General features: G+C 45.5%; 2 protein-coding genes and 1 long non-coding RNA gene across 3 annotated transcripts in view; 2 read left to right on the forward strand and 1 right to left on the reverse strand.

Annotated features, from left to right (window-relative positions):
• Positions 1–2,139: 2,139 nt before the first annotated feature.
• On the forward strand, positions 2,140–5,786 carry LOC134558081 (uncharacterized). The gene is made up of 2 exons (XR_010082278.1): positions 2,140–5,321; positions 5,749–5,786. It is a non-coding gene; the product is annotated as an uncharacterized LOC134558081 (long non-coding RNA).
• A 4,151-nt stretch (positions 5,787–9,937) lies between these two features.
• Positions 9,938–13,600, reverse strand: LOC134558267 (collagen alpha-2(I) chain-like). The gene is made up of 3 exons (XM_063411947.1): positions 13,595–13,600; positions 10,700–11,755; positions 9,938–10,138 (listed from the first exon to the last, which is right to left on the reverse strand). Exons 1-3 carry the CDS (start codon positions 13,598–13,600, stop codon positions 9,938–9,940), a joined length of 1,263 nt encoding a protein of 420 aa, XP_063268017.1.
• The window catches only part of VGLL4 (vestigial like family member 4), a 78,179-nt gene continuing 67,677 nt past the window's right edge, over positions 10,486–20,987 (forward strand). Inside the window, exons 1-2 of the mRNA XM_063411394.1 lie at positions 10,486–10,652; positions 17,921–17,997. Coding sequence (XP_063267464.1) covers positions 17,934–17,997 — 64 coding nt within the window. The 5' untranslated portion in view covers positions 10,486–10,652; positions 17,921–17,933. The remainder of the gene's footprint in view (positions 10,653–17,920; positions 17,998–20,987) is intronic.

The following is a 20,987-nucleotide window of genomic DNA, read 5'->3' on the forward strand; positions in this document are numbered from 1 at the left end:
TTTACATGACTTGTTACATTCATCATGCCATGAAAGAATGGGCACTGCTGGCAGTATCCATGTCTGGTGCAGTAAATTGGGAGGATCTTTTGTAAATAGAATATTTTTCACACTGACTCAGGTGGGTTTGCTAATTTGGGAAATTTTCCTCAGGATAAATAAACTCAGCCAAGATTTCATTTTATTTGTGAGAATGTCAATGATAAAAAATAATTTAATGGTTAAAAAAAAGAAATAAAATGTATCTTTCCTTGGCATTTTCAGAGCATGTTTGGTTTTTTTCATGTGTATTATGTGATCATCAAGGCCATCTCTCAAGCTACATTTACTTTAGTGATCTCACTTTAAAAAATAAAATATTGCAGTGAAGTTGTCTGCTAATTGTTTCCAGGGAGAAGTTCAGAGCATAAATTTAAGAAAGACAATAGAAAATACATTGTTGTATTTAATAGGACTCATACAGGCTTGCTTTAATCACAGGGAAACATTACAATATTGATTATTTTTAAATATTTCAGTTTGAAATTTTAGTCCAGACTCAGGAAGTAATTACTGTGAAATAGGAAATAAATCACTGGGAAACTTTCTAAGGTCAGGGGCAGGTTGCCAACACTTTGCATTATCCATTGGGAATAAAATGTGTAAAACAAATCCCCTCAAATGTCCCTTTGCTGATGGCACAACCTTTTTTATGGGGCCAAAGAATATTTGTATGGCCCTGGTGTTCTCTGGCCCTATGAGAAAGAGGGCAAAGTCCCCAGTTTGCAAAGTTTATATGATAAAAAGTGGAACTAGGGGATTTAAGCCCCTTCCAGGTAAACCTGGATTTTTTTAATGATGAAATGCAGTTGCTGGCATTTCAAAGCAGCTTTCTTTTAAAAGCCCTTCGCAACCCAGTTAAAGAGAATGTTCTGAATATTAAAGACACACTTAAAAGTGGGGTTTGGTGTTTGTGAAGGTGCTGGCTGCTGAAATGATTGTTCAGAACATTAGAGGGCAGTGACAAATCAGTCTGGTGTGAGACTGGGGAAACCCCAACCTCCATCCTGCATTTATCCCAGAAATAATGCTCTTGTGGGGGAAAAGGAAAAAAGCCAAGTCCTGCTTGCTGTTTAGCAGCCAGTGAACCTTTTTTCCGTGCTGCAGATGCTGTGGGGTGTCAGTCCCTGCCCGCTCTGTTTGTCACTGTCTGTTTGTCACTGTCACTCTGCCAGAGGCTCCTGTCCCTGCACAGGTGGGACTTCGCTGCACTTCTGGAACCTGAGCCGGCTGTGTTTGCCTTGTGCTGCTGGATACCCACTGCAGGGCCTGCTTTGGCTTCCTGAACTCTGTGTACAGCGATAGAAGAGGTCATTTCTTGCTCTTTGGAGTGAGTTTTTGCAAATCCCAGCTCACTCCATCTGTTGATGCACTGCCAGCATCCAAGCCTGCGCACTCAATCTTTGCAGGACGTAAAAAAGCCCTTCCTCCTCATCCATATAGGCTGAAAACTGCATTCTGCTCTGTAAATCATTCATCCTGTGCTTTTTAAAGAGTGGCCTACCTTTCCCCCTGGGGCCACTGGTCTTGAACGTATTTATTTTTCTGGCAGAGAGCCACAAATGAATCATAGCCCTGAGCAGCTCTGGACTCCTCGCCATTGTTAGGAGAATACTTGGGGCAGTTGTTACAGAGCTTTGCTATGTAAAACTTTTAAGGGAAGAGGGATTGATTTCAGCCTTGTGAGCTGCTTTTGAAGTTCCCCACCAGTTGTGTGGAAATGATTTCTTCTGCTCATACAGCTGTAATCCACTAAAATAACCGGGCATTGTTGCACGGGAAGTTGGACATGGGAATATGTTACTGCCTCTTTGTCCTGATGAGGTGTGGTTGTTCTTTCACCACAAAAAAAGTCACTTCAGCCTTTCATTCCATTTGTAACTTTCCTGTTTATACCTTCCTGCTCCATTTCCATACTTTATTGTTTCTCTTCTTGACTTAATTCTCAAGTCTTTCATTCTGTTCTTCAGACATCCCTCTTTTCTGGCTTGGCTGTTCCACCATGGATATTGTTTCATGCTCCCTCCCCCTTTTTCCTGTGTAACTGAGCTTTCATTAAAGGCAACCAGGCAGATGATTTATTTCTGGTGTCTTAAAAGGCTTCTTTGTAATGACGAGCCTGGACCCAATCAAACTCCTGAGGGTTTGTGTAGGTGAGTCAGCAGCAGGGGCCTCACTGCTCTGACATCCACAGTGCCAGGGGAGTGTGGAACAGCCTCCTGCTCCAGAGGGAATGGACTGGATGATACGGGAAGAAGGGGAAATAAAAAATAAATCAAAAATTTGCATGCATAATCATTTGGCTGCTCCTAAACTCGGTTTGGGGAGGGCACAGAGCTGACCCACACAGGCTGCTGATCTCCATCAGCACGTGTGTGACGAGTTCTTCATTGCTCGCACGTTTTCCCTTTTCCCAAGTGTTGGAGCAGGGAGTTTGTGCAGGTGCCTGGCTGTGGGATCCCCCAGCTGTCCCAGCAATGCAGAGCCTGAATTCTCACCTCTGCTTCCCTGAGGTGTCTCTTTTTGGGTGGTGTTGAACTTCCCTGTGAGCAGGTTGGAGTCAGCGCTGCAGCCAAGCACAGGGAAGGTGCTGTGGGCAGCAGAGCTGGGATCCTTCCTGGCAGAAATATCTTGCAGCATCCCAGAGCTTCCTGAGGTCTGCAGCAAACATCTGGGCCAAAATTGGGAAAATCAAGATGGATACAGAGGCCAGGATTCCTGGGTGGCTGAGGGAGCTGAACCTTGTTCTTCACATGGAGGTGGTAAAGCAAGAGCCTGCTCTGACCTGGGAAAATTGAGAATAAACACAGCCCTTGATGAGTCTGCAGTGCAGGGGGATCTGAGCAGGGCTGGGACTCATGCCTTTTCCCAGCAATTAACTTAAAAATAGAGTTGAAGTTGAAATATGCTTTGAAGGTCAGAATATCAGGTCAGTGTGTGTCTGATGGTTTTTCCTGGGTAAGGTGTTGAGAGAGGACAAAATATTCTTCATTTTCAAAGTCACTCTGCTGGCCATAGAATCTGTGCAGAAAATGACTTTTCTTTGTATTCCCTGCTGCAGGAAAAAGGGACATTAACTCCACATAGCCATTTTCTGGTCTGCTTTTTGTTCGAGTCAACAGCTGCTCTGTCACGTTTGATACTGTGGTTTCACAAAGTTTTGCAGTGACCTTATTTACCTGTTTTTCTAGATAAAAATCTCCACCACAGTTGCTAACTGATCTTGAGCTTAATGACTGCCTTAGGGAGAGGCAGTAATCACTTTACTCCTGCATGTTTTAACCTCTTCCTCAGCCTGCTTCAATCAGAAATGTTTAGAAGTGGATTAAGATTTACTACATGAACAGGAAGCTTCAGACTATACACTCAGAAATTATTCATGCAAACTCCAAATACTTTATTTACATCTTTAAGAACTTCCATGTAATTTCTGCTTTCATAATCCAGCATTCTGCCAAATCCTTTCCAGTAGTGGTGGGGACTGTTTGGATGGTTATACACAATTTTCTTCTGAGAAATGGAAGGTCTGGCAGGTGAAAAGACAGACTGAAAATCTGTGCAAGTGTAGTGGGTATAGAGAGTTCTTCCTCATTTTAGATTTGACTAAATTTGATATTGGGGAGTTTGCAGCCACAGGGAGCTGTCTTTAAAAACAAAACAAAGCAAAAACTGACCAAAACAATCACTCTGTGTTTTGGTTCCTTCACTTCCCTTTGTTGTACTGAAACCTTCTTTAAAAGCCTTGAACCTGATATTTAAGATGACTCCCCTACTCATTTAAATGAGCCAAGTAAATAGTAAAACATCTCATTATTGAATTAATTTGTATTACTTCTCTACATGGGATCTCTCTAGCTCCGTGGTGCACTTGGTAAATTTAAAAGCTCGTGTTCCCACACAGAGATTATTTGCTTGATCTCTGCCTCCTGCCAAAAAGCTGCTTCAAAACTCCTATTTTAAAATTCATAGTGAAGCATGAGAGGGGGGAGCATTCAGTGGGTTTGGATTTTTTCGTTTTGTTTGTGGTTTTGTTTTTTTCTTTTAATATTGCCATCCTCAAGTTGTGTTGCTCTCAGCAGTGAAGTGTCTGGCTGGCTCTGTACAACAGTGACAGCCAAGAAGTTTTTCCCTCCCTCGGATGCTCCAAGCAGGGCTGACACAGAGCAGCTCCCAATATTTCCCTCACAATGCTGTCCCAGTGCTGTCCCTTTTTAAAACCAAATTATTTGCACAAGAAATTCTGGACTTTTTTTTTCCCCCTCTGTTTCTTTCCCCTCGTTGCCTCTCAAGTCTGGGGTTGGGTGAGATTTGCTCCTTCTACACAGCCCTGTTAACTCTGTCCCTGCAGTGGATTCCTGCCAAGGAGGAGCCCGAGCCAGGAGCAGTCTGCCAGTCTGAAGGTGAGTTCCCTGCAGACAGCAGATGATGAAATCCATCTCTGCACTTTTCATTCTTACAGCATTTTTAAGTGGATTGTGTTTAAGGGTTATACTGCTTTTAAGGCAAGGATTGGTCTATTTTGCTTCATGTTTTTGTTGTTTAAAGAATGTCTCCTCTGTTGTTTGTCTGGTTTATCTGTGGCTAGTTTTAGCAGGATTCCCTTTCCAGTATAACATTGAAAATTGGTGTGTTGTTTGTAGTAGGGAATCATAGGAAAATTCAGGTTGGGAAAGCCCTCCCAGACCACTGAGTCCAGCAATCCCCACCTTGTCCCCAGCCCAGAGCTCTGAGTGCCACATCCAGGAATTCCATGGGAACCTCCAGGGATGGGCACTCCAAACCTGCCTGGGCAGCCCCTGCCAATCCCTGAGCCCCCTTTCCATGGGGAAATTCCTGCTGGTGTCCACCCTGAGCCTCCCCTGGCCCAGCCTGAGGCCTTTTCCTCTTGGAGCAGAGCCCGACCCCCCTGAGCCATTTGGGAAAAACCCCTGGAAAGCTGAGGAGAGAGTCCACGTGTCCTGGGGAGATACCTGACCTTAGTGCAGAAACCCCGGTCAGGAGGACTCCCAGTCCTCAGGAATTGCCAAGATCAGGCTGTAACAACTACAGCTGGCCCAGAGGAAGAGTGTGAATGAAAGTCAGGGTGGTGTTTGCATCCAGCAAACGTGACTGGGCTTGTTTCCTCCAGGGTGATTCCATGTGCATCCCTGAGCTGACAGATGGATACTCCAAAGGGCTTCAGACATCATTTGCTCCCAGTTCCTTCTGTCCAGTGACCTGCTGCTGGTGGCTTGGTTTAGGAGGAATCCTGGTGGCTGAAGAACCTTTTCTCACGTGCAGATGTAAGTGAATTGTGTAGCTTACCAGGAATTAATGTGGAAACTCTGAAAAGTATTTTGCATCTCATCTTGAGCTGCAGCCTGTTTGTGATTTTAATGATCCCACTTGGACTGCAGCTCATCTGGTCCTGTGTGAGAGACAGGATACAAATCAAATAGGGAGTTAAATTTATTATGTAGATGTTTATTGCATAAGAAAAAAGTGCATAATAAAGAGGTTACTGTGAATATTTACCTTCAGCTGTGCATCACTGACTGTACTGACCTTTCCTTTACATTAAATTTGCCATTTGGAGTTCTGCTGTGAACCATTTGTGGTCTTTTTATCAGTATTCAACAAAACTTTAACAAATTAAAACCAGTGCGTTGTGGCCAAGGGTTGCTTTTAATTTGTTAACCTGACACTCCTTTGGTATTTAATTTTTTTCAGCTATCTTGTCATGGGAATCTCCATGGGGTGAAATCTTTTCTAGAACAAAGCAAGCAAAAAGTCCCTGTGGTTAAATGTTCTGAAAGAGCAGAGTTAGTGGTGTTCATGGTTCTGTTTGAAAGAATCTCATTGTTTGCCTGAAGATGATGCTGCTGTTCTGAGCCTGCTCCAACTGAAATTATTCTGTCTCTTTTCATCTTCCCTTGGATGATGGGGCAGACAATTATGAAGAGGGCAAGCTTTGTCTTGAAGCAGGTAATAAATAACCATCTCCATCAACTTACAGTTTGGATCAACTTGTCTGGCTGGAATTACTGCAATTTAACACACTGTGGTGTAATGAATAATAAACTATCTTCAAAAAAAAATTCAATCTTACGCATTTTGAATTTTGGGTGTGTTTTTATATAAGGCAGCTTTGAGCTGCAGTGCAGCTGAACGTGGATTTTTGCAAGAAGGAGTTTCAGATTAGAGTTTAGGAGTGTTAACATTGCTGAAAAGCTGTTTGCTTCTGAGGCCACGTAATTTGTGTGTGATAAAACGTGCTTTGAGATTGATTTTCAAAGCTGCTGTCACTTGGTGTAAAATTCACCTGTTTTATTAAAGAAGGTGTGGATGGATGGAAGCATGCCCTGTAATTGGGCTGACAGAGATGGCAAAGCACTGCCATGCCTCATTAAACCTGTGACAAATAATGGAGAAAAGGTTTGCTTTTGGCACCAACTGCATCATCTTTGTGCAGAGTTTGGTGCACACTGAGCTTCTCTGCAGACTCCAGGGAGCTTCAGGGAGCTTCCATCACATTCCTGGCTGATGGAAAAAACTATCTGGATTGTTGCTGTTTGAAAACCAAAATGGGATGGCAGCAAGAAACTGGAAAAACTTCGCAAAATTCCTTTCCCAAAAGTGAGCTATGCCACTGCTGGGGCTGTGTGGAGGGAGAAACTTGTCCAAAGCATTTTAACAACTCCCCTTATAGTGGAAACGCTTTATTTTCTTGGTCGTGGAACAGATATCAGACCATTTCAGTAATAATTACAGGATTAATGGCTGAGTAGGGTCTGTAGGACTATGGGATCTCCCTGCAGACTGCAATTTGCTGGAATATGAAGTTTTGCCTGCTGGTTTCAGGATCTTTCCTGCCTCTCTACTGAAGAAAAAACCCCAAAAGTCTTAAAGCATGGTTCTGAGATCCACAGCCAGCCACAATCCCAGCTCCCTCATGCAGAATTTAAACCTTCTGTTGCATTGGCCATACTTTGTGAAGAATGTGATTAATTTTTGGTGATTAATGTACATTTGGAACAGGCGTGGCATCCCAGGATTTGCATCATAGCTTGGCTGCCTCACCTGGGTGCTGAAGCACGACTGATTTTAGTTCAGCTGCAGACCCCCAGCTATCCTCATCAGTTTTTGGGTCTCAGCAAAGTAAATTTTTTGCTGGTATCTGAGCCAGCAAAGAGCCTTTGGTAGCATTGGGTTAGAAAGTTGCTGCTAAATGAAAACCAAATTTTAACACCCGAGCAAAGCAAAGTGCAGCTCATCACCCAAGACTGGCTTTGCTTTCCTAATCTGTAATTTTGCCTGGTGAGCAGCATGTGTTGAGCTCAGCAGCTCCAACAAGCTTTTCTCCTGCCGTGTTAAGATCTGTTTTCCAAGATTCCCAATGCCTGACAACTTGCACTTCATTTTTTTTTTTTTGTTTTTTACAGATGCTGACACCTCACTGCAGTGCAGTTCTGTCTGTAGGGAATGCACAGGGTCACTGTCCCCAGCCAGCTGATGCTCCTCAGGCTCTTTAGATGTTTGATAAATATCCTGTTCTAAAACTTCTGCTGGGAGCTGTAAGAGCAGCTCCAAAGGATCAAAAGCTGTTTTGACCTCTCCTTTCTCAAGCTCCTCCTCATCCCAGGAGCTCTGTCTGGTTAAACAAAGAAACCCTTCCCACTTCTCCCCTCCAGCAGCCAGAAACAGGAGTGGCTGACTTTTTTTCACAGAGATACATATTAAAAACTCTTGTAATTAGTCTGCAGCAATTAATTCTTGTGATATGTTCCAATGTCTCGTTCGGATCTTTTCTCAGTGCCTGTGGTTTTGTTTTCCATATTTCATGGTATTTTTCTTGTCCGGTGTCTTGTTTTCTCAAATAAGTTTTACTTTACTGTTTTGACTGCTTTTTTTCCTAAATATTAGATCATCAAGCTCCTCTTCTGGCTTGCTGGTAATGAAAATAATCTCCAGTAGTCTATTAACAAAATATAAATTTTTAAATTATATTGTTATAGATGTCACAGATGAAGGTTTTGCAACGTGTATAAAATTATGTTCATGGTTGTTCTGATACAACATGCATTTCATTTTTTTAATCAACGGAAGTGTTCCTATTAGATTTCCTGAGTGTGTGGAGTCTAAATCTGGATTTAATTTAGGTTTGGAATGCGTTTTTGGCTAGCTTTTGGTGGCCCGGAGATCTCATGACCTGTCCTTGCGAGGATATGAAAATACTTGAGTGTCAGCATGATTTTGATGGGCTTTTAAACAGGAGCTGGACAGCGCCGAGCCTTCCTGGGCTCTGGATCTTTCCAGGAATGCAGAGCAGGGTGTGCGGGTTCATCCCAGCCCTGCCTGGGCTGCAGCTCTGGCTGGGCTGGAGCCCTGCTCCTGCCACCATTCCATGACAAATCCCACCCTCACATAAACCCTGCTGTGCCTTGGTGCTGCTTCTCCTGAGCAAACACACTCGTGGTGCCTTTTCTGTCCTTGTGCGTTCAGTGTCACAGCCGGACAGGAGAAATGCCCTGAGTGGAATTCCACGGAGACACTCCCCGCTCCTGCTGCCCTGTGCTCTCTTCCTGGGTGCCACCACAAAGCTGCAGCCCTGAGGCTCTTCGTGGGGCTCGGGTTGATTTATTGTCCCTTTCTTTCCCTTGGAAATGCGCTCCAAGAGCCACCTGAGGCCACCTGGTGGGGATGAGCCGTTCTGGGACCTGTTTGGTGGCCACTGATGCTCAGTGTGGACAGCAGATCAGGGCAGCACATTCCCCTGTCCCCTCCTCTCCTGGAATTCATTTCTGCAAGCCTGGGAGCAGCATTCCCACGTTCTTCCGAGTGCCTTGGAGAAACCCGGACTTGGCTTCGGGGAAGTGCCTCCTCCTGATGCACAAACTGCTCGACAGCTTGATTTGATACCATTGTTAAAACAGGCTGTGATAAACGCCAATCACTCGCTTTTTGGAAATTTATGAAAAATTTAATAAAGAATAAAAATTGATTACAAAAATTAATACAATAATAAAAGTTTAAAAAGGTTTTCAGAGACAGGACAAATAATGAGACAATAAGAGCAAAGAAGGTAGCCTGGGTCTACCGTCCCCCCTCCCTCTCAGACAAAGGCTGTGAAGGAGAAGGGCCCTCTTCGGGAGGAATGTCCCCTTTTTGAAGACCAAAATTTCAAAATTATGCAATCTTTATCTTAAGACAGACCCGTTTGCCCAGAGTCCCCCTTCTAATCTTGGGCGTCCAGGAGTTTGGCTTGACCAGGTGGTTCGTGTGAATTCAGTCTGGCTTGACCAGGTGGCTCCTGTGGATTCAGGGAGATATGCATCTTTTCTTCTGAAAATTCTAAGGGGGGGTTCTCTTCTTCTTGTTGTAACTGTTATCTCTGTTGAGAAACACCTCCGGGCCTCTCCTTTTTTTTTTTTTTTTTCCTTTTCTTTTCTGAGCTAAAGAAAATATCTTACACACAATTCTTTTATTACTAAAACTTAATGCTAAAAACTACATTTACTATATTATTCAAATGTCAATACAGCATAACTTTTCTACCTAGCATTATTGTATATAGTAAATATCTGCATAGAGCCACACACACAACAAGCCTTTTTCACACAGGCGAAGTTTTATAGCGGGACTCGCTCCTAAATTGCTGGAAATGGCACCCTTGGAGTGAAGGCTGCCATGGGAATGCCCGAGGCTGTGCCGGGATGGTGAGAGCGGGTGAGATACTCCTCCAGCATCCAGGCGGGATGCTCTGCCGGCTGAAAATCGGAATATTCAGATATTCACGGGAATATTCGGGTATCCGAGGAGCAGCTTGGTGACCACGAGGGCTCAGCTTTACTCCCGCTCCAGTGTGGCTGCGGCAGCTCCTGCCCGGCTCAGTGAGTCACAGCGGCTCACTGCGATCCTGTCAAACCCCGCCGCAGAGGCGGCAGCAAACAGCAAAGTGCCGGAGCTGCTCGCACCCATTCCCGTCAAATCCTGTGCATGTGGCCGCCATCCTCCAGCCGGGCACGGGGAGGGACAGCGGGCTCCGAAACGCGTCACTCGGTGTGGCTGGGGACACCGAGCTGCCGTGCCAGCGTGCGTTCATTCCAAACGCACAATCCCGCTTTTGAAAAGTGTTTTGTTCCTCAGAGAGTTTGGTTGTCGCTGTTTTCCTGCAGGTTTAGCTTAGTGGTGTTTCCCTGTAGTTCTTCCCTGAAAGGTTTAAGGTCGGAGCAGGGTAGCAGAGCGCTGCTGTCCCCTCCTGTCCCCCGGTGTCGCTGCCGGGGCTCGAACCCGCGACCCTCCGGCCCCGCCTCCCTCCTCCCCCGGGGGCGGCTCCCTACCTGCGAGGATGTGACGTCAGCGCCTCATTACCCTAATGGCGCTGACGTCACGGCGGCCGGGCCAATGGGGGCGGGCGGCGCTCCCCACCTGCTGGCCGCAGCGTTCCCTCATTCCTGGCATTCCTCGGCGGGCCCGCGCAGCCAGCGGGGCCAGCGCGGCCGGGGAGCCGCGCCTGCTCCGGCCCGCACCGCCTCCGCCCGGCCCGGCCCGGCCCGGCCCGGCACGGCACGGCACGGCCCGGCCCGCGGGGCGCCGCGGCCGCGCTGCGGCCACCGGCAGCGCCCGGAGCGCCGGTGAGTGCGCGGGGACAGCGCGGGGACAGCCTGGGGACAGCGCGCACAGGTGGCCGCGGGGGCGGAGGGAGGGAGCGGCGCTGGCGGGCGGGACGGGGCCGGGACGGGGCTGCCCCGGCCCGTCCTCTCCGCGCTGCCGGGTTTCCCCCGCGGGAGCCGCGCCGGGCTGGACGGCCGGGAAACCTCCCGAGCCCTCCCGGCGGTGTCGGGATCCGGGCGGGGAGGGACCCGGTGTGCCCGGTGTGGCCGGGTCCCGTGTGCCCGGTGTGGCCGGGTCCCGTGTGGCCGGGTCCCGTGTGCCCGCTGTGGCCGGGTCCCGTGTGCCCGCTGTGGCCGGGTCCCGTGTGCCCGCTGTGGCCGGGTCCCGTGTGCCCGGTGTGGCCGGGTCCCGTGTGCCCGGTGTGGCCGGGTCCCGTGTGCCCGGTGTGGCCGGGTCCCGTGTGCCCGGTGTGGCCGGGTCCCGTGTGCCCGGTGTGGCCGGGTCCCGTGTGCCCGCTGTGCCCGGTGTGCCCGGTCCCGTGTGCCCGGTGTGGCCGGGTCCCGTGTGCCCGCTGTGCCCGGTGTGCCCGGTCCCGTGTGCCCGGTGTGGCCGGGTCCCGTGTGCCCGGTGTGGCCGGGTCCCGTGTGCCCGGTGTGGCCGGGTCCCGTGTGCCCGGTGTGGCCGGGTCCCGTGTGCCCGGTGTGGCCGGGTCCCGTGTGGCCGGGTCCCGTGTGGCCGGTGTGGCCGGGTCCCGTGTGCCCGGTGTGGCCGGGTCCCGTGTGCCCGGTGTGGCCGGGTCCCGTGTGCCCGGTGTGGCCGGGTCCCGTGTGGCCGGGTCCCGTGTGCCCGGTGTGGCCGGGTCCCGTGTGGCCGGGTCCCGTGTGCCCGGTGTGCCCGGTCCCGTGTGCCCGGCGGTGTCCGCAGCCCCGGACGCTCCTGCGGTCCGAACTCGCCGCTTGGCTCCCGCCCCCGGAGCTCTTCCTGCAGGGAAATTCGCCGGCACCGTCCCGGCAGCAGAGTGAGACCTTCCAGAACGCGTCCCGAGGGCTTTGGCGCTGCTTCCTTTGTACCCCGTTGGCAGAGGTTTTCTGTAGCCTGTAGCAGCGTGCTGTCCCGCTGGCCGCTGTTCCCAGAGGTGATCAGCAGGAATTAATTCCAGCAGGAATTAATTCCCGAGTCAAGCTGTCCACGCTGGGGCCAGGGCAGCCCTTTCCGAGGGGATGAACGGGAATTTCACACCCGTGTCCGCTGGCACTGGAGAATCCCCAAAGCCAGCTCACTGCTTTGTGCTGTGTGGGTGCTTCAGGAACTAGGAATAATGGCCATTTTTTTAATTACACCAAAGAGGACTTGGCAGATGAAGAGTTCCAGGATTTCTCCTGCAGGGTAATTTCTCTGATTAGTTTTCTCTCTGAGTTTAGGACACAGAGCTGTTTAAAGAGTATTCCTGACAGAGAAACAAACTGCAGTTTGGGGAACCTGAGTGAGTGAAACTCTGCAGGCAGCGATACTGAGAACCCTCAGATCCAAAACTCGATAACACTGAACAGCAATATCCCTCTCCTGCCTTAATAATCAACTTTTTAAAGGCTCTTCTCCAGACTCGAAAGCCCTTTATTTGTATTTTCCTGTCTGTGAACTTGTGAAGTTTCCAATGGGGAATGTGTTTTGCTTGAATTCTTTACATCTCTTTTTACTGATCCACAGTTATAATCTGGTTATTGGGCATCAGGCTCTGAGGCTGTTTGGGCTCAGTTACAAGAACTGCTTTGATCCACAAGAAACAGATTTGACCTGGTAACTCTTGGTAGCATTTGGGCCTGCTGTACATTTTTATTTTCCTGATGGAATGACAGGGCTGGAGCAGTTGCTGCTGAGTGCCCAGCATGCTGTGGGGGGAGCAGGGCTGGATATTTTGGTGCAGGGATGGATATTTTGGTGCAGGGCTGGATATTTTGGTTCAGGGATGGATATTTTGGTGCAAGATGCTGTTCCTTTTCCTCTCAGGATCCCCTCTCTGGGATGGGGTCAGCTTTTACACCCGCCCTGGAGCAGGATCTGGGCCAGAGCTGAGGTGATGAGCACCCAGGGGTGCTGCTGAGATCTGACAGCCTGCTATGAAATAACCCTGGCAACTAAAATGGGGTAGGAAATATTTGTACAGCCCTTTGGGGCAGCTTAATGAAGAGCATCCACATCACAAACCATCAGTTTCTTATTTACATAGCGGTAGCTTTGAATAACCTCAGCATCTCCATATTTCAGGGGTTAATTCCTTTGCTTCCAGAGACACCTGGAAGTTTTCTGCTGGAAAAGGGAGCTTTGGTTCAGTTCTCTTTGCTGTGGTTAAATCTTTCATGATGTTTTTGCAGCAGGTTGTGTAACATGGAAGATGCTCTGAGTGATCTTGTAGGTACAAGGCAAGGTCAGCTTGGACTTTCCCACCTTAAATTTCTTAGCTTTCGAAAATTTCTAACAGCTTGCTTCGTAAAATATTGCCTTATTAAGGGGGATTTATGCAACAAGACAACAAAAAGCATGAGGTAAAATAGCAAAGCTCTGCTTTAAGCTTATAATTTTCTGTGTGATGAGTTAAACTGTTGTTTCTGTTTGAAGATTTGCCTGTTCTAACAGATTTTCCACACGCATAACAAGCATGGTTTAAAAAAAAAAAACAAAGTAGAGGATAAATACATTAAAAATAGTGGTGTTTAGCCAAATAGCCTGAACTTACTCTGAAGATTTTGAGTTGTAAATGCAGGAGATAATCAGTGTTACTTGGGAGTCATGATGTGAAGTGAGCACTTGCACATTTCACATTTTAACATTCCCGGGGATATCTCATCTCAACACAGAATTTTTCTGTTCACAAGTAGAAGCTCTGGTCCAAGCGAAGCTGAAGAAATTTAAATGTGTTGTGACTACTTGAGAAAATTGTTGGTTGCAACATGCTTGTCATTACTCTCATTCACGGGGCAAATGTGCTCTACTCTCTCCTGTCATAAAAAAATAAACAATATTTACCCATTTTGCATCAAACTTTTGCTTTATCTTCCGTCCCTGTGTGGATTTACTGATTGTGCTGATGAATTCTGTTTGGATTTCCTCTTCAGTTTCACTCTCCCACTGAAATCAGCGGAGTCTGTTTCTCCTTGGCATTTCTGGGTATGAATTTGGGTGGTTTTGGGCCAGTCTCTCCCCAGGTGGGAGCTGCTTTTGCCCTATTTGACCACTCTTTTCAATTAATTTGTTTGCCCTGTACTTGTGTTTATCTACACTTAGGTCTTGATGGTTTCTCAGGTGTCTGTTATTCACTAATTGCTTTTTCATTGTTGTAATTAATGGGCTTTGTTTATCAATGCTGCTCTTCTCCCTGCAGCCTTATCTGTGTGATTTCTCCAGAATTCATGTGCCAGGCTTGTCTGTCCGTCTGTCTGTCCTGGCCGGGTGGTGGCCGTGTCCTGGCCGGGTGGTGGCCGTGTCCTGGCCGGGTGGTGGCCGTGTCCTGGCAGGTCAGGGGCTGGTTCTGGTGTTCCTCAGGTGTCTCAGTTCTCTCAGTCCCGCTGTAATCCAGGCATTGTCCTGCCCCTGCCTTCTCTTTGGGATGTCACATCCCAGTTGTGTCAAAATTCTTATTTTGTCGTGCCTGTTCTCATCAGCCACTTTTGTCCTGGTTTTTGGCACCTGACTTGAGCCCAGCTCTGTCCTAGACCCGTCCTAACTCTGTATGAGATCATTGCCCAGACATATCTTGGTTTCTTTCCTTTCTCTCCCTTTTTTTAAATCAAATGTGGAATTCTTCTCTTTATCTCACGTCTTTCCTGACATCCCCCACTGTGAATATGAACTTAAATGAAATCTTTAATATTTATATTAAATATTTGATATTTAATTAAACATTGAATTATTAAATGATAATTACATAATTGTGGGATTAGATAATTGTGTCTGTTTGGGCTGAGTGTTGCCTGTGAACTGAATTTCAAACAAGCAACCTCAGGGCTTTTCCCTGCATGCTCCTCCCGAGGCTTGGAAGGTGCTGCAGAAATCCCTGAAAACACTGAACTGTTCATTTCCTCAAGCTTTCACTCTTTATAGCCTCCAAAAAAACCACATCAGCAGGCACTGGGAAAGCTGGGAGCACTCTGTGTGTTCCTGGGCCTTGCAAAAATGTGAGGAGAGGGAAAGGAAAGTGGAGGAGAGGGAAAGGAAAGTGCAATTTCTTTATACTGATGGGTGTTGTGTGCTTTAGGTGTTGCATAAACAAATTAAACAACGTGGATCAGCGTTTGGATCAGACTTTCATTCATCTCTGCTTTCACTGCTGCTGCCTTTGCTGCTTTCCAGAATGTTTCTTTGCTGCTGTGCAGCGTTGAGTGGGAGCAGTAGCTGATAAATAAGAGCACTTTGTAAGATATTAAACTAATATTTGGAATAACAGGAGATAAAAATATCTGGAATGCTTGTAGAAGTGCTCTTGGCCGGTGTCTCCTGAGTCTCGCAGTTAAGACTTTGTAACCAGGGGGATTTCCTCGGGAAGCTTTTCCAGGGTGTTTAAATCAGGTGTAGGCGGGGGAAATCCCTGGTATTTTGTGTTTCACTCCTCCTTTGCTTTCCCTTTCCAAGCACTTCCAGAGAGATGAGTTTGGGGGGGAAACATAAAAATTCCAGGCTGGATTCTGCTGCATAGACAGGTTTGTGTCACACTGAGAAACAGCTGGGTTTGGTCAGGAGTCTCCTCAATAACAGAGTTTGGTGGGGTTTGTTTGGGGGTTTTGTGTGTGTTTTATTTTTATTTCTTTAATTTTTTAAATTTTTATTTCTTGGAAGCCTGGGGAACGGTTTTTGGTCATTCCTTTCTGAAAGGTGCCTGGCCCAGCTGCAGCATTTCCTGATCAAATTTGGGTTTTCAACTTGGAGCTAAGAGAGGATCCCTCCTCTCTCACTCTCCTTAATTTCTTTCCTGAATTGTAATCACTGATTTGTTAGTTTAATTTAGAGATAAAGAGATATTTAACACTTATTTGAAAAATAATCTGGCAGTGTGTAGCTCCTTGCAGGTAATTCTTGTTCTCTGTTTAAAAAGTGCCAGAATATCTGGGATTTCAGCCTGGGAATTGCAGATTTTGAGTGAACACAAGGCCTCAGTGCCAGGGGAACACCTCAGCAGCTCTCTCATGATATGAACTTTAATAATACACAAAGCTGCAGAGCTCTGTAGAGGCCACTTTTAGTCAAGTTGTTTTTAAAGTGTCTAATTTCCTGAACTGAATGAAGACTTGGTTCCTGTTTCCTTCTCCCAGTGTGGGTTTCTGTCCCCAGTTAATTCTCTTTACTGGGAGCATGGAAAGGGGTTGGGCATCTGCTACTCTCATCATTTGAAAATTACTGGAAAGCTGAAAGAAAAAAAATGTTTCTTAATGTAGTTTTTTTTTTTTTTTAATAAGCCATTTTGCTATCCTTTACATTGTTGTTTATCAAGAGTTGATTTTTTTTTCCTAAAGACTTGACCAAAAATATTTGTATTTCTGTATTTGAAGAGTAGGATGGAGTTAGCACTGAATCCTGACTTATCTCAGGCTGGTGTAGCTGCATCCCCTGACCAGACAAATCTCAATCCTTCTTCCAAGTGAATTTTAACTCTGGTAAAGGAATTTGTGTGAGAGGCTCAGGGAGCTCCAAGGAAACAAAAAATAGGACAGAAATGAAGCCAAGGCCCAAGGCATGCAAGTGGAATCGTGCTGAAGCTTTTCAGGGAGCATCCTCTTCCAAATCTTTGCTCTGGTTTGGAGGAGGATGTGGCCAGGTGTGACAGGAATAAATATTTAATGAAGACAAAACAGTAAAATCAGCTCAGATCTTGTTTTCTAAAACCTCTTGCCCACAGGTATTGTCTTGAAATTAAAGACTTAATTGACTTTATAAGTTTAATTACAATATTCCTGAGCAAAAGCTGATTCTGGCAAGGAAGGAAAACCATTTTTTAATCATGAATACACTTGGTTATTTCAAATTTGTCTCTTTGCTTAGCTCTATGGAAATCTTACAGGATTTCATTATTTAAACATAAAAATACAAGCTTTAAGCTTAAAAATACATTTTTTAAACTCATAAATGCTTTCAAATCCTTTTTCTTATGCTTTAAAGTCTGACTCTTTTAGAAAGAGGGAGTGAGGACAGTGAGGTTTATTGTTTTAGTGCAAAGTCAAGGAAATTGCTCCCCAAACATGTGCTTGTTGTTAAGTCAGTGTACATGCTGGACGTGTGTTTGAGATTGCTGCAGTTGCCACTACCTTTTTTTTTTAAGATCATACTGTAAAGTTACAATAAACAATTCTTATGAGAGAAGTTTTTGCTAAGTTTTTTGTGGAAAAATCTCAACAAATTTTAGTTGTTCTGGGTTTTTTCTCTGTCTCCATTTTTTAACAGTTCTGCCTGTGCTGTTGCCTTTTTGTTTGAAAACTTAAAACTTGTTGGCTTTGTAGTAAAGACATTTTCACAACATGTTATTCTTTTCCTTCCTCTACCTTTCATATTTTTTGGAATTTCACACTGAAATATCTTTTTTTTTAGCTTGGAAGCCACCCATGTGAAACTTGGAGAAGCTGCAGTGTAGTCATTGGTTTTGTGGGAGTCTGGTGCTTGGTGTAGTGCTAGAATTGGCATTTTTAATGTGCTGGGAATTCATTTTTCATGGATGGGAATTGTGTGTTGTAAGGGGCAAATTCCAGGAAAAAGCAGCTACTGAGGTGTGATTATGATTGAAAAAAATACAGTTCTGTGTGTGGTTGTACAAACACAGCCCCCAGAGTTCAACCATGTGTTTATTAATAAAAATCTCAATAAAATAATAAAAATCGGGTGATTCTATGTTGGGCATGGGAGAGGGTGTGGAGGTGAAGTTTCTGGAGTCCTGAGGATCTGAAGCAACCCATGGCCAGGCCCTTCACTGCAGGGACAATATCTCAGATATATTGATATTATTGATATATTGATATTGTTTATTACACTAAGCAGGCTGCAGATAACCCTGTCACACCGTGTTTGAGCAGGGGGCAGCTCCAGCCCTCGGGAATTTGGTGTTTTGCTCTTTTTGGGTGGCAAAGGCAATGCCAGCATTTCTATTTTCAGCAATACCCCCTTCACCCAGCCCTGTGCTGCTGTAACAGCAAAACAACAGCACAAAGTTGGATTTTTGGTCATTTCTGCTGTTGTGCATTACCTGGTGTGTGTGTGTGTGCTCTGAGTGTTGAATTTACTCCTGAAACTTTGCTTTTGGGTTGTGCAGGGTGCAGAGAGGAATGGAGACTCCCTTGGATGTTCTGTCGAGAGCAGCATCTCTGGTCCACGCTGACGATGAGAAACGTGAGTGCCCTGCCCTGCTGCTGCAGCTGCTTTGTGTTTGCACTGTGGGACAGCCTGCAGGCTCTTGGATCCAGCCTGGAATTCTGCTTAATTCAGGATGTGTAGGAAACTCTCTTCAGGGTCGTGTAGATGTGTAGGGAACCCTTCAGAGGTTGTTTTCCAACATTTTGCATTTAAATGGGTCAGTGGGCTGGAGAGATTGATTTTTAAAATTATTTTTATATGTAAAAAATACAAACATGAATAATATTTACATGTATTTTTATATGAATTTATTATATCGGTTTATTTATATGAATTTATATTTTAAAATGTATTTAATTCACGTGAAGGTGCCTCTGTTTTCCCCCTTGCATTTGCATTGTCAGCAGACAAAAAGTTGTGGTGGAGCTGCTGTCAAACTGAGGCCAGGCTGAGCTCTCAGACTCCCAGATAATTTTGGTCAGATCTCATTTAAGAACACATCCCTGGATGGGCACCAGTGGGCTAAAAAGATTTCAATTGATAAAAACTCTCAGGTTTCATTAGGAACGAGCTCTTCATTTGCCTTTCTCTGCCAGCAAAAGGGAATAACAGGATTTTAAATACTCTGAGGCCCATGTTGCCCATTATTTGGGTAATATTTTTGCTTTTACCATTCATGGTAAGAGTTTCAGACGGGTTAACTCGTGTCAGAATAATATTTTCAATTCTGCTGAGCTGCAGTGGCACGTCACAGATCAGATTGTTACCTGCATGCTCAGTAATAAATGTGTTTTCTGAGCAGTGTGTGCACTTTGGGTACAAACCTCAGGAGAAAAAGGGTATTTTGGATTTCTGACTAGAAAAATGGTATTTTGCATTTCAAACTGCTTTTGTGAGTCCCTTCTGTGCATAAAATCACCTTTTAAGATGAATGCAGCTTTTCTCCTCTTGTTCCTTGATTCTGTATATATTTTTGAAGACGATTTGCCTTGGATATTGAATAAAATAATTGGTTTACTGCTGTAAATCTTTGTAATGAATGTTGGGTTTGCACGTTCCCTTTGCTGCTGGATCAGTACAGAGTTTCCAGTGGTGCCACTGCAGAGGGATGATTTGGTGATTTCCACTTATTGACTATTACTGGCAAAATGAGCAGCACTGGAACTCCTTGAGGAAAGAATTTCAACCATGATTTTGGCCTGGGAGGGGAGATTTCTTTGTATTTTTTAAGTATCAAGTAAAAAAGTATATTTTGAATTTGTACTCTGAATTTTCTTGAGCTTTAAATGCATTTTTTGGTTAACTATTGAGCTGTAGCTGGATTTGGAGCTGCACAGGGCAGGGATGTTGGATTTAGAGGAAGTTTGATTCAGTGCATCTTGCATGTGAGCGAGCTGATGTGGGTCTGGTTCTAATTTACATTCCTTTAGTCTTACCACTTGGAGTTAATTAGATTTATGCCACTCTGCAGCTCCCTGTGCTGTGTCACACCCCAAAGTGCTGCAGTGCCAGGGGCTGCTGAGAGGGCAGGAATGGGCAGAGCTGGGCTCGTGCCCTTCTGTGCCAGCTTTGGAGCCCATCCTGGGTACAGAGCACCCACTTTTAACCACTTTTAAATCTTGAATTCAGCTGTTTATCCTGGAGCTGTCAGTGAGGTTCTAGCAGTGCTGCTGTCTGCGTTTCTCTAGCCTCACTCTGTCTAAAACAGAATCTTGAAGTGTTTCAAATATTGCAGTAATACTGGAATTATAAGTAATAATTAGAATAATAAGTGATTCCAGGAGTGCAGCAATATTACCAATATTAGTGAATTTAATGCTTTGAAATGTGAAGGATCCTGCACTCTCTGCAGGGCTAAGTAATACTGAAGTGTCTCAGTGTATATACAAATCATGAACTGGTTAAAATAAATGCTTTTCAACTCAGCAGCACTTAAAGAAACGAGTTTAACCTCAGCCACACAGCCCTGCTGGGGTGGGGAGGAGCACCAGAAAAAAGGGGAAAACCTGGGGCTTGACAAGATTTAAAAAGGACAATTTAATTATTGAAATAAAATGTTTTAATTATGATAATGAGAAGAGAAAAGAGGGAGGGATGAAGGCCAGGACAGGGCCAGTGAGTGATGCCCATCTCTGGTGGGTGCCCCAGCTGATCCCAAAATTTCCATCCTGCCCTGGATGTTCCTTGGTTATCCAAGCTAACCCTGGGTGCTGCTTTCAGTCTCTGCTTTAGCTCAGGAACTACAAACTGTATTTGAACAGCTCCCAGTTTAAATCACCCTGCACTCGTTAGCAATGAAAATTTATGAAGCACATTTGTTTAACTACCGTGTCACGGGGAAGATTAATTGTGGGGCAGGAATGGCTCCTGCAGCTGGGGATTTGAGCTCTTAGCACAGAGATGTAAGCATTATTTAGGGTTGTGGTACAGTGGAGCTTAAAAATCCAAAAGAAGAGAGGCAGTGATGTCATTGTTAGGCAGACACGTTAAAGGCTGGTCACAATTTCTGACTTGCCAATAGTGGAGGAAAGACCATTAAAAATCTTTTAATTTTTCCCTGATGAGGAGTTAGAGGTGATGTGCAACTATTTCATTAAAAAATCTGTTTCCCCTGATGAGGAGTTGTAGGTGATGTGCAAATATTTCATCTGTAAATGGCACCTGGATGGGTTTGCTGGGTTCTTTTCAGGCTTCAGAAATGGGATTTAGAAGAAGAAACCCTCTCTGTGATGTGCCTTTTTCTTCTTCTCAGGGCCCTAAACCTTACAGAATGTGGGTTACTGTAAAGCTGAATTTTGCAGCTCCCAATGAGGTGTTTGACCCTCGTTTCTCTCCTTTTCCTGCGCTGTTCTTGCTGGGCTTGTGCTGATTTCTCACCTGCTCAGGGTTCAATTTGGCTGCTCTTGGAAGAGCTCAGGATAAGCTGTAGGGTTTAAGCAAGTATTCAAGCAGTGAGGAGGATAATAATTTCATATTTATCTGGTATGAGGGGTTTGGGAACTGGTCTTTCACTTATAAACAGGGTT

This window comes from Prinia subflava, chromosome 14 (genome assembly GCF_021018805.1).
Source record: "Prinia subflava isolate CZ2003 ecotype Zambia chromosome 14, Cam_Psub_1.2, whole genome shotgun sequence".
Lineage (NCBI taxonomy): Eukaryota > Metazoa > Chordata > Aves > Passeriformes > Cisticolidae > Prinia > Prinia subflava.

What these genes read in the sequence shown, in the direction of transcription:
- LOC134558267 (XM_063411947.1), bottom strand. An exon ending in CTCCGCCCCCGCGGCCACCT is followed by an intron (nt 10,139 to 10,699) that starts GTGCGCGCTGTC and finishes ACTTTTCAAAAG; the next exon opens with CGGGATTGTGCGTTTGGAAT.